At 30.4% G+C, this 13,376-nt stretch overlaps 1 protein-coding gene across 4 annotated transcripts in view; it reads right to left on the reverse strand.

Annotated features, from left to right (window-relative positions):
• LOC118192179 (uncharacterized) overlaps positions 1-13,376 on the reverse strand; it is a 115,396-nt gene that overhangs the window by 72,880 nt on the left and 29,140 nt on the right. For all 4 annotated transcript variants that reach the window (XM_085812321.1, XM_085812319.1, XM_085812332.1 and 1 more), the window contains exons 6-8: positions 13,052-13,132; positions 12,685-12,901; positions 173-409 (exon numbers count right to left, since the gene is read on the reverse strand). In XM_085812321.1, the coding sequence (XP_085668447.1) occupies positions 173-409; positions 12,685-12,901; positions 13,052-13,132 (535 nt within the window). The remainder of the gene's footprint in view (positions 1-172; positions 410-12,684; positions 12,902-13,051; positions 13,133-13,376) is intronic.

Raw genomic sequence — 13,376 nt, forward strand, 5'->3', positions numbered from 1 at the left:
AACCTCTACTTAAAGCATGCCATATAGCAAAAGTATCCATGCAGGGAAAAAAAAAAAATTAACAGACCGAAATTAAGTGGTAAGCCGAAATTAAGTGGAATTAAAATCAGTGTGAAAAAAAATATTGTGAGTATGTTGCATGCATTAAAATATTAAAATAAACTAGTCTTACCTCTTTTAAAGGTGATGAACCAACAGAAAATGTAGTCTGATTGCAAGGATTAGCAGATGAAACATTGCGCAGAAGAGATGTAAGAAGAGGTGATGTAGGTGTAGAAGGATTTGATAAGGAAGTTACATTTGTTCCTTTCGTGCTGTCAAGAAGCATATTTACAGATGGTGAGTTATCTACTTCTGCTCTAATGTGAGCTGTTCTAGATGGTGTGCCATATTCTTCATCCGTATCAATCTACGATAGATTTGACGCCATTAAAAAATAATACTTACAGATTAAATCAAATATTTCATAGCATTATACACAGTACAAAATCTGAAATCCAGACATATTTCAGTTGAATCTGGAATGATCTAAAATCTGAACCTCCGTATCATAAAGTCTACAAATGGAGAATATAACACTCAAGATAAATCATGTGTCTTAAAAGTAGTTTTTCTCCTGGTTAACTGAGATTTCTGCATGCCATTTCAAATACCGTATTTGACGGCATATAAGACGCACTGGCATATAAGACGAATCCTTATTTAGATGGCCACACACAAGGAAAAAAGTTTCAATAGCGTGGTTTCTTTTAGTTCTCACGTTTTGTAAAAGCCAAATAAACAATTATTGAATGCAATTACCTTCATGTATAAGACTGTGTCCTTCACATATAAGACGCAGGTAACTTTTTGAGACTAAATTTAGGAAAAAAAGTGTGTCTTATATGCCGTCAAATACGGTACCAACTAACTAGGAATTCATACCATAACCAAAGAAAATACATTGATTAATGTTGTACTCAGATTTACCACAATCAAATTTCCTGCCCTTCAGTTGCTACATAATGAAGTTAGTATATTATGCCAAGGTAATTCCTCTCTGATCACTAAGGAAAATGCAAGTTCATAGATCAAATGAAATTTTATATGCAGTGAAAGATAACTACGAAATTCAATAATAGCAATATGATTTGCCACAACCACATTTCCTAACCTTTATTTGCTGTATGGTGAAGTTAGTATATTTCTCTCAGATGACTCAGAGAAATGCAGGTTCATAGGTAAAATGAAATTCTACATACAGTGAAAGATGACTACGAAAATCAATTATAGCAATATGATGATAAGATGATATCAACACCTCTGAAACTTGATAGTGGTTGATTGTGATAATTTGAATACCACAATCTATCAAGATTTGATAGTGGTAATTTGACATTTGTTTGGAGTGCGATGTTGCTCATATTGGTTTTCTCTTCTTGGTACAGTGGCGAGGAAGGGAAAAAGAATTATACTTCAAGTTTCATATTTTAGTTCAGTTTACATAACAAACTGCACTCTTCCTAAACTTGCTCATCTGATCCAGTTTATAATTTTTTGGAGACTATTATTATTGTAACTATATTATCAAAATTTTAAGTTTAAATTTTTATGTCAAAAAGAGTTTCTAATTCTGCAGCTGCAGCAGGATCTGCAAAGTAAAAAACATGTTTCAATTATCATCCCAGTAAAAAGTGGAATGGCTGTCCCCGCCAAAAAAAAAGGAATTTCTTCCCAAATTATGGAAGGGGTAACATGGTACAGAGAAGTCAACAGTATACAATATAAAAAACCATAAAAAATTTTTCATAGTTTAGACGCGGCAGCATTTGAAATTGGTAGGTTTACAATAAAATACACAAATTGTTAGATTGTAAACTGTTAAGCTCATGCTTAAGTTTTAGTAAAAGAAAACATCTCCATCTCATTCTTTCTTCCAAATTATGCAGCAAATTATATGGTTACTGAAGTGCGGGTGCTGAAATTCATATATAAAGTAGACTTTATAAAATCTATGCTAAATTTTCTAAGCAGTGAAGAGACCATTCAAGAATTTTTTTATTATTTTAACACAAAAGCTGTTATGTGAGCACTGTAAGGTCACGAGAGAAGATATCTGCTGATATTTAAAAAATGCTTGACATAATTTATGGCTAGCTACCATATTTCCTCATGATGATGCTGATCATGAGAGATGCAAATCTGAAGCTTTTAAGATATGACAAACAAAAGGCAAAATTCCTCAATTAATGAAACCTATGAAGAAATATGGAAGAGTAATAAAAATGAAGATGGCATAACAGAAGTCTTCGATTGTGATGGCGATGCCTCAGTCATCAATAAATTAAAGATATTAGTAGTAGAGATATCAGTAGTATGGTTTTAAATGCAGAAAATATTGTTAGCAATAATGAGAGAAATGACAAAGAGGTTGTTGAGAATTACAAGATTTCAATTCAATTTAGTGGGAATTCTCAGCATTGTAATTTACATGACTCAAATAACGAAACTTCGTAACTGGACAAAAATTTAAAAAAAAAAAAGAAGAAGAAGAAGAAGAAAAGAAAAACAAAAACTGAAAGGTTTCAGATTTTAAATTACGTCCAATGTTTTAACATTTTGTCTGTTACCTTTATTTATTAAATATCACGCTCCTTGCACTTAAACCATAAAATTAAGTTCAAGAGCAATTTCGCAAAGTAGTTTTAAATTGAGCACATCTTTAGAATTTCTGATACACAGTCTCGCGCACTGGAAATCAAAATGTTTTTTCTGTACGATGTTACCATTGCTCGCTTTGAAATCCTTGAGTTTGTTAATCAAAAATTCGTTAAAGTTTTACAAAATATGAAATCGATAGTAAAACAAATTCCTAAAACAAATTCCAAATTTGGGCTTCCACATGCCCATAATCGCAGTAGGATTACGTCATTCAAAATTCGATGGCTCTATGTACCGTTGTTTTATCACAATGTGAGAAATATACATACATTTATGCATTTTTTTTATTATTTAATTTCTTCAAATATAATGCAGGACTCGATCATTTCGTGGCAACAATTTGAAAAGTGAAACGGACATTTATAGTGATTCAAAGCAAAATCGCAGAACAAAAACAATACCCCTTCAGGGACAAAGCCCCTTTGGACTAAAAAAAAAAATAAAGGAAGCAAAGAAAATAAAACAACTTTCAAATTTATATTGAAAGAAATCTTTCATAAAACATATAAATAAATATCAAATTTTTTAGTAAATTTTCATTCCCTTAATGTAATAAATACTCTGTTATTTCATAAAAATGTAATTTCATATTTTTTATTTAATAATTTCTAAATGTCATTATAACAAATTTAAACAGATGATCTAGAAATTTTTGAAATTCAGAAATGCAGAAGTCTCGATGATGCCAGATCTCAGAACTTTTACTATATTTCTTTTAATTTGCTGATTAAACAGAATTATCAGCATTTTTACACAAATGTTTACCTACAATAAAAAGTGCTAAAACTACATCTGTTAGACTAGAGATTTTTTTCCTTACATCCCTGTAGTTTTAAGCATTATGCATGTTCAACAGTCCCATTCAGAATAATATAATCATTTCGTTGATTACAACTGTATAAGTTTATTTACTGGCAGCTATATAATCCTCAGTTTGATATGAAAGTGGTTGAACACAAGCGTTTTCAAATTTATTCTGAGTAACAAATGAAAAAAAAAATTTCCAAACACTGTAGCTCTCTAGCATCTAGCAACAAAATAACTAATAAATTCAACTCGTCACTGTCAGGAATGAAGAGGGAAAAAAATAGTGAGAACTACATATGCTAAGTGGTAATTTATGAAAATACAGCCAAGTACACACAACACAAAATTCAGAATGACATGTCTCAAATTATTGGTCACAAGATACTGTCACACAGAGGTTACAACAGATGGTATCTACTCTGCAAGATCAAAAGGACCCAATCACCAGCACTGGACTATTTTAATAAAGAAAAAACTGGAATAATGTTGCATGATCTAACAAACATTGATTATAAAATTGGGAGAATGGCATAAACAGAATCAACTAGCAAATTACTTTGCATGATGTTGAGGTTACAGTTAGTGGTTTTAAATGCTTGGGTAATGCTCTACAGCATGCATTAAGTTACTGATTTTAGCACAGCAATCTTAACCATCACATATTTTCGAAAATTTCCTCCAGCATTTGATTTTTTTTTTTAATTTTAATTTCTGTTTTACTATTAAAAAAATCTGAATTTATTAGCGTTATCAGGAACATATTTTTAACGAAATTTAATATCAACAAGACAACATAAATGTATCTAAAACTGAAGCATTTTTTCTTTCATTTAAATTATTTTGACCTTCTTCACATATATAAAATTTGACAGTAAAGTCTCAATGCAGGTAATTTATATTACAAAATCATGTATATGGTAGTTATAAATAATTACTTTTTTCATAATATAATAACTTTTTTGGTTTAGTAAACTGGGTAAGCATTATCTAACTTTGCAAGTCATATTTTAATAAAACCCTATTTATTTTTTTAGATTTTTTCCCATTTATTATTATTATTATTACTATTATTATTATTATATATAGGTGCAGATTTTCTTGGGTAGGATATTATTTTTTCTCTATAGACAAGATAATTTCCAAAAAATAACACTTGAATGATGCTCACAAACAACTTCATTTTTCTTACTATCTTTTTCTTATAATGTGAAAAACACTGAACAAATTTTGCTCCAAAAGAATATTTTCGTAATATTTCTCCCACCTATTTCTTGGTATTTATTAATCAGAAAGGACTGCCTTTCAATAATTATGCTACTTAACAGTTTGGTTGTAATCTATAACCACTTCTGGTTGTCTCTTCCCTCACTTTCTCTAAGTCTGAAAACTGTACTGCTCAGAATCATGAAATAATATTAATATTTTTCCACCTTTTTCATCTTTCCATTTTAACATCTAAATGAAATTATTTCACCGGATTTCAACTTCTCATACAGTCTTTAAAATACATTTCTTCTATTTTATCTGAAAGTTTCAATCACATCTACTTAATAACTCAAAAGAATATCGTATAACACTAGAATGTATACTTCTCAAATGTAATAAAATATTTTCCCCCATTTCATACCTTTTATACTTCAGACTTCAGTAAAAACTTCACACACTGAGAATTTCTGTGCATTATAAAATATTGCTCAAATGTTGAAAGTTGGAATTAACATCTTTCAATTAACACAGTTTCTTAAATTGGAAGTCCTGACCTCCAGCAGGGGTTGCCAAGCATTTTAGCAATTTTGATATTTATTGTAATAATTTTACAATTACCAAATATTTTTACACAATGTATCTAAAAATAGATAAAGATAAGACAATACAGATGAAGAAAATACGAAAGCATTCACTTTACTTGCACATGATGTTGTCATTTCGTCAAAGGCCCTGCATATGCAAGATCCAAGTATTTTGGTAACACATATACGATAGGCCGTCTTTGACTTCAACCATCATGTTCAGCCATCTCACCAGGTCAGAAGAGCTGCTGTTCTACGTGGATCATTTTCACATGTTTGACACCCTTTTTACTCTCTCTCTCTATATATATATATATATATTTGGTGCTAATATCTTGATAAAACGAGCTTTCTGTCGCATCTGCCATTGGAGTTTTGTTCGTTTTATCAGCAAGTAAATAACTTATTTTTATTAGATATTATCTATTTTAAAAAAGCCTCTCCCTTATTTTCTCAATAATAATTATTATAAAATATTTTTACTAATCATGAATAAGTGGTTGAATTTAGGTAAATAGAATAAAAAAATGAAAACAATGAAAAGTCATACCCGGTACGTACCACGAAAGCAGTAAATTACCAAGAAAATGAAAATATGATGAATCATATTTGGAATTGGGTTTTACTTCTTGTAGAAAGGATAGAATTGGAAAACCATTATGCTTAATTTGTAAAGAAGTTTTGGCTACAGAAAGCACGAAAATCACCAAATTAAATCCCTTTAATTTGGCAGGTTTCATGCTTTCAAGCATCTTAATGCAAAGCACACTGCGCAGAGCAAGAAACACAAAGAATATGTTGAATGACTCTTGAAATCATCAAATCAGCAAAAATCTGGTTCTGAGAACTTTGGTACTGTGAATGAAAAGTATTTATTTGTGTCTTATGATGCATCCAATTGCAAAAAATAACAAGGCTTTTTCAATAGGAGAAAATCTAATATTGCTGGTTGCTATTAAGATATCCAAAATAGTTCATAGCAAAAAGTACACAGATGAAATCCAAAATTCCATTATCCAATGATACTGCTTCAAAGCGAATTTCGGAAATTAATAAAGATCAACATCAGCAGCTAATAACTAGGCTTAAAATGAGTCCAAGTTTGCAAAATGAGTTTTTGAAGGCTGTATTCATAAGGAATTTTTGTTTTGTCGCTATTTGGATAAACACACAAGAGGAATAAACATTTTTGTAAAAGTTAATAAATTTTCTAGTGAAGAAAGTCTGCGATGGGAAAAAAAAATGGATTTCTAGCTAAAGGAAAGTGGCAACAAACACATAACATTTACTCATTGCACGATACATCAAGAGGTTTTGGTGGCCAAAAAATTATCGGCGGAGTTAGATGTAGTGATTCGAGATAGTGTTAACGCGGTCAACTTTATGAAAAGTCATGCTATGGACAGTTGTTTGTTCTCAAATCTTTGCAAAGACATGGGTTCTGGATACAAAAGCTTATTATTATCTGCAGAGATAAGGCGGCTTTTAAGAAGACATAGTTTAAAAAGGTTATTAAAATTAAAAATTGAAGTTCTTATCTTTCTAACTGAACAAAAATCTGATTTTGAGAATTCATTACATAATAAGTTGTGGCTACAAAAACTATGTTATTTGAGTGACATATTTGCAAAATTAAATCAACTAAATTTGTCAGGTCAAGGAAAAAGTTGCAATATATTCATGTAATAAAAACAAAATCAGAAGTAATAACCAGCAGAAATTTTGATGGCGCAGAAGTGTTGATCCATAATGAATAGGAAATTGGAGGTGAAGGCAGATTAAATCTTCATTTTTTATTTCATCAAACATGTTGCAACCACAATCAAATTGGCACATTAATTGTATACCAAGAAATTTTACATTTTAGATAAATTTGCAGTAAGAAATAAGGAGCAAACAAATAGAAGAGCGGCCAGGCCAAAGCTTAGAAAGCAAGTGCGTAATGTTCAGGATGAAATCTTAATTTAGACTGAGTTAGTTTTGTTCTCAATGCATTTTGATTGAATAATTAATATTGCTATAAAATTGCTATTGGCTGTTTGAGTTTGAGTTCCATTTACATTACCAGAATTACATAAAAATGATATGACATAGAAAAAATAGTATCGAAATGACGTAGTGCAAATAGAGGTTACTATTTTTAAAACTGAGAAGGGAAATTTACGTTACTAATTTAATCTTTTACACATTCAGTATTTTTCTTACATTCATATTCAAATAAAAAATTGATGCTTTTATTAAGAAAATTACCACATGGAGAACCAATGTGGAAAAGGGTTCATTAGAAATGTTTGTCACAAGAAGTGAATTTTAATTGAAAAAGATGAAACAGATCATCAAAAAAATGAGTTGTTAAAAATGATAAATGAACATCTTATTGTCCTGTGAGAAATATTTCCCTTTAAATTTTAGTGCAGAAGGACAAATAAAGATTGTGCAACTATTCAGAATTATTGTGAAAAATATTACACATTTGCCATTAAAATTGCAAGAAGAACTTGCCGAGTTATCAAATGATTTGGGGTTGAAAACTGATTTTAATATAAAGTCCTTTTTGGCTAGGAAACGCAAAAGAATTTCCAACAATTTCTGAAACTGCCTTAAACTTTATTTTACCTTTTTCTACTACATATCTGTGTGAGACATCTTTAACCACTTATAAAATCAAAATGTTGATCAAATGTAAAGAATATTGAAGAAGTGCAACTGCTGTGTTGACTATTTTGCCAAGATTTGATAATATAATTTAAAATAAATAGGTACCACCTTCCCATTGATACTTAATGCTCAGATATCCACTGTTAGAAGTAAGTGGGTTTTCTCAGTAGTGACTTTCTATGTGGTTACACTTAATGCACAGACTATAGTTAATGTTTGAATTTACCAAAGTACTTGAATTTATTTTTTTAATTGTACTATATTTTTAAGTTACTTATTTAAAATTTCACATAGCTTTATGTCTTAAAATTAACAATTAAAGTTAATGACCGAAAACTGCAATAGTATATTACAGTATATGTGAAGAAACTGAATGTTTCACTCGCACATGTGTCGGATTTGTGCAATGCTTATGGAGTCCCGCACAATTTTCATAAATATTATGGGGTCCCCATACCAAAATGTTTAAGAAATCCTGAACTAACATATCATCAAAAGAGTTTCCTAAAATCAAAAAGCATTTCTGAAAAGGTAAAATTTTAGCAGTTTTCCTAATTTTGGTAGAATGGTTAACATCTAAATTTTCAATAACTTAGCAGATTTTTATATTAAAGATCTACATCATCATAAATTGAAAATTTTCTGCTTTTATTGTATAGACGAAAAAATGTCAATACATTTTTAAATAATAGCAGTTCTTTTCTCTCAATAGGGTGCCAGTTATAATTATACACCAAAGCATCAAATTAGTCAATTTATATTGTGTCACAAGTAGTTATGGAATGACATCATTGTGAATAAGTGAAAAGAATGAATATCAATCCAGTAATATTTCCTGGTAGATTTTTCAGCTGCTTTTTTGTTCAAGTGCTGATCTCTTTTGAGGGGGGGGATGAGATTGTGCACCAATGCAAAATGACAAAGTAAATGTTAACACAGCACCGCCCACCGTTATCCAGATTTCTCCCTAATCACATTCATGTGACATTAACTACATGAGAAGACACAAATGTTTTTAGTAATGTTTAATGAAATCAACAGCTTTATATGCCCTGTGTAATCTGAATTTAGTTTGGTGAAATTTATTTCATAATTCTTCATTGCCAATGATTTTGTATTTGTTCTGGCTTTAATAAAATAGTAACTCTGTTCATGAAGCTGTACATTTTAGGTTCCAATATAATTAGATTTCATGCCAACTTTTATGTTTGATACTAAGTGGTCCTATGTTGACAGAAAACAGCCATTTTGGGTAATTTAATTAACTGGAAGATAATAAACATCATTGTTCATATAGTTACTGGATATACAGACAAAACAATTAATGCCAATTAAATTTTACATCATGAAAATGTAAAATTCCTTTGACAGAGAATAGGTGAAAATAATAGTTTGTTATATATATGTATAATACTTTGTTATATATATGTCGTGCGTGTTATATATATACTCTTTTGGCGTTGAATACTCTTTTGCTGGAATGTTTTAATCGCTTGTTGGTTCGTGTGTGTTTTGAAATGTTGCAATGAGAGACGTGGTTGCAAGAGGGTCTGGAAGATTATTTTTAGTGGCTGTGCATGATAGAACTAAGGAAACGGTGATGCATTGTATTAAAGAGTGGATTGAGCCTTGTACAACTATTTTTTCGGATGGCTGGAAATCTTACAAGGATTTAGGAAAAGAAGGTTTTGAAAATTTATTTGTGAACCATAGTATGAATTTTGTGGATAGCGAGTCTGGCTGTCATATAAATACCATAGAGAGTACGTGGCAGCACGTTAAAGCTATGTTCTACTATCCGAAAAAACATCCATTATGGTAAGTGCATTTTATTTTATTGTTTTTATTTTAAGTGCATTTTATTTATTTTTTTGTTTTTATTTTGTAGAATACTATATTCATCGTTTTTTTTACTATGAATTTCTGTTGGTATAGTTGTTTTTTGAATTATTTGTAATTTATTTTAGTTTATTTTGTAAATTTGTGAACAATGCCTAGATTGTGCAATTCGTACATGTTTTTTGATGTTTAAACAAAATGCTGTGTACATGGTATTCTTTGAAATTTATTGTTGTTATGTTAATTTATTAAAGCGAGGTGCGCGTAGTTCATAGAGTCCTTTGCTGCTTATATTGTGCAATTCGTAGATGTTTTTTGAAGTTAACACATATCGCTGTGTACATGGATTCTTGTCAAATATTTTTGGTTAGAAACTTTACGTTTTTGTTATCTAAATTTTTTGTTTTTGTTTTGGATTTTTAGCTTAAATTGTGTGTTCAAAACGTGGTTTTTGCAGACATTTTAGACTTAAAGTTTGAAATGTAGACAAAAAATTTAGATAGCAATATGGCACCGCAAATTATTTGTAATTTATTTTAGTTTATTTTGTTGATTTGTGCACAATGCCTAGATTGTGCAATTCGTAGATTTTTTTAAAAGTTTAAACAGAATGCTGTGTACGTAGTATTCTTTGAAATTTATTGTTGTTATGTTAATTTATTAAAGTGAAGTGTGCCTAGTTCGTAGATTCCCTCGCTGCCTATATTGTGCAATTTGTGGATTTTTTTTAACCCCTCCGCGCTGTCACGTATACGTGCCAGCAACGAACACACTTACCTACCGGCCGACACGCAGGCGTGCCAGAGGATTGTTCCGTTCTCTACCGACTGTCACGTATTTGTGCCAGTACTTTGGAACGTTTTTCAAACTATAATTTCTGCCACAAGATGGCACTGTATGTCCATATGGTTTCAGATACATGTAAATTAGACCTTCTACTCGAAATGAGAGAAGCATGACTCACATACACGTGTTTTTGATTATATAAACAAATGGGAAAATAAATGTTTCCGAATGGCATGATTTATGACGTCTCTTTAAATCGCACTTTATTCGCACGTGGTAGTTGTTTACTGTAAGTAGAGAAGTTTTTTGTGCTCTAAAGCATTGGGTATTTCGGTTTGCAGTTCAGTTTTTAGAAAATAATTAGATCTTGTTAGACGTGAATTCTTTGTTTTTACGTTGCAATGTCGAAGCGTCGAAAATGTTTAACAGAGCACGAAATAGCAGAAATGATGCAAAATATTTCAGATATTGATTCTGAAATTCTGATATTCTGATATTGATTCTGAAAGATTAACTGAAAGACATTTTCCAAAACTTTGTTCAGAAGAGACTGATAAGAAAATGAGACGACGATGCTTCGTTTGTTCACATTCCCGGAAAAATCCTCCAAAACGGCAAATGAGTTATTACGAGTGCAAGGAATGCAACGTAGGACTGTGTGTAGGTCCCTGTTTTCAAATTTTTCATACGAAAAGAGAATTTTAAGTAATATATTTAGTTTTCAGATGTATAATGTTAAAATTCATAAAATGGTGAGTAATTAAAATAAAATGTGTAAAATATGCATTTAAACAAGAAATAAGGTAATTAAAGTATATATATAAAAATATTTATAAAGCATAAGCCGTTTAAATACTCTATAGAGCATTATTAAACAATGCGCTGATACTTCGGAAATTTCATGGATTTAGGCTTAGTAGCAAAAAAGCCCCTGGCCCTGGAGAGACGCTCGCGTAAGACACTGCCGGCCTCAGCGATAAGCACGCGTTTTCGCTACCCGGCTCGAAGGGGTTAAGTTAAAACATATTGCTGTGTACATGGATTCTTGTCAAATATTTTTGGTTAGAAACTTTACGTTTTTGCTATCTAAATTTTTTTTTTGTTTCAGATTTTTAGCTTAAATTGTGTGTTCAAAACTTGGTTTTTGCAGACATTTTAGGCTTAAAGTGTGAAATGTAGACAAAAAAATTCAGATAGTAATATGGCACCACGGAGAGAAATTTGGCGACCTTAGGGCGCATATAAGAGTAGTTCCCATGCCTTCCAACTCCGAATAAATACTCCAGTAACTAGCATAGATTGATATTAACTACATCAAGAAAAATGTGTACTAAAAGTATAATAACAGACTGCTTCTGCTTTTGTTCCATCATGAAAACTTTTCATAAAATATGTCTTCACTAAATGTGAAGTTACCCCATGACTGAAATAAATGATTAACTCTTGCAGAATGGTAACATAAGATGCTCCATTTAGCACTAACATTTTTACTTCCTGATAAATAATTTTGTTAAAAAAGCAAACATTTATTACATTTGATCTCACAATCTGTTTTATTTTTTCCCTAATCTTTCTTTTTGAGGGGAAGGGAAAGAAAGTCATAATAACAGGTCTACAAAACAAAGTCAAATATACAATAACAAATATTATGTTTCAGTTGCTCAAACAAAATATATTTCAGATGAACTTCCTAAATACAGAATTACTTTTGAATGTATACCAGTAACATTGCAATGTCACAATTTAAAGACCCATTCATATCTATGACTATGTTTCTAGGAGCACCACACCTGTAGCTGAGATGTCGTGCCCCTAGAAAGTGCTGGAGAAATAGCAGTATCCTGCTTCTACAGACTCTGTGTCTCAGGCCTGTATCATTATTCAATTTGCTATTTCAATTCCAAATATTTAAAAAATAATATAAAAGTGAATATTTTAAAGGCAGAAAAAATTTGACGCTCACAGCAGTGAAATAAAGAATGTACGATCACTTAGTATAACTGTAAAAATCTAACTGCATGAGCAAATAATAATGAAATAAAAAGTTCAGAGCTAAATAATGCTTTTGGTGGTATAAGAATGTGATTTAAAATTGAATACTAACCTCAGTTTTAATTACTATATCTGGAGCAGGATGTTGAGATGAAGCATCTTCACACAGATCTGAATTTGGAGAATTTTTTCGCTTTGATTCAACTGCTCTTAGGGGAGCTTTACCTTTACTTAAGGTGATGCGACATTTATTTAATTTTTTTGCAGAATTTAAATTTTCTCGTTTTGTCAAGTATTCATTTAAGTCTTCTTCTTCACGTTTTTCTAAGCTAAAATATAGAAAAAATTAACATACATCATCTATGAAATAACAGTAAAAAGTGAAGCAGAAATTCTGAATTATATACAAGATAAAAAAAATTAAAACTGATATTACAATGCATGACAATCTATAAAAAAAATTTTTAAATAATACTCACTCCTCTATCTGTTTCAACAAATCATCTATATGTTCATCAAATTCACCACTTTCAACCATTTCTAAATAAATCTTTAAGACACTTAAAAAATAAAAAAAAAAAAATTCTTTAATAAATAAGTAGTGTTATAAAATAATTACTTTAATACATTTTATGCAATAAAAAAATATAATTTTAATGGGAGAAAAAGAAACTCCCATGATCAAGACAAACAGTCCAAAAAAACAAAAATTATTGATGTGCTGGAAAAATTCATAAAACTCCTATATATAAACACATGAAATCTATATATTAATAATTTTTTCCAAATCACAGAAAAATTAAA

The sequence above is a fragment of the Stegodyphus dumicola genome, chromosome 1 (assembly GCF_044657685.1).
Source record: "Stegodyphus dumicola isolate Sdum_Otavi_A_Nest chromosome 1, ASM4465768v1".
NCBI lineage: Eukaryota > Metazoa > Arthropoda > Arachnida > Araneae > Eresidae > Stegodyphus > Stegodyphus dumicola.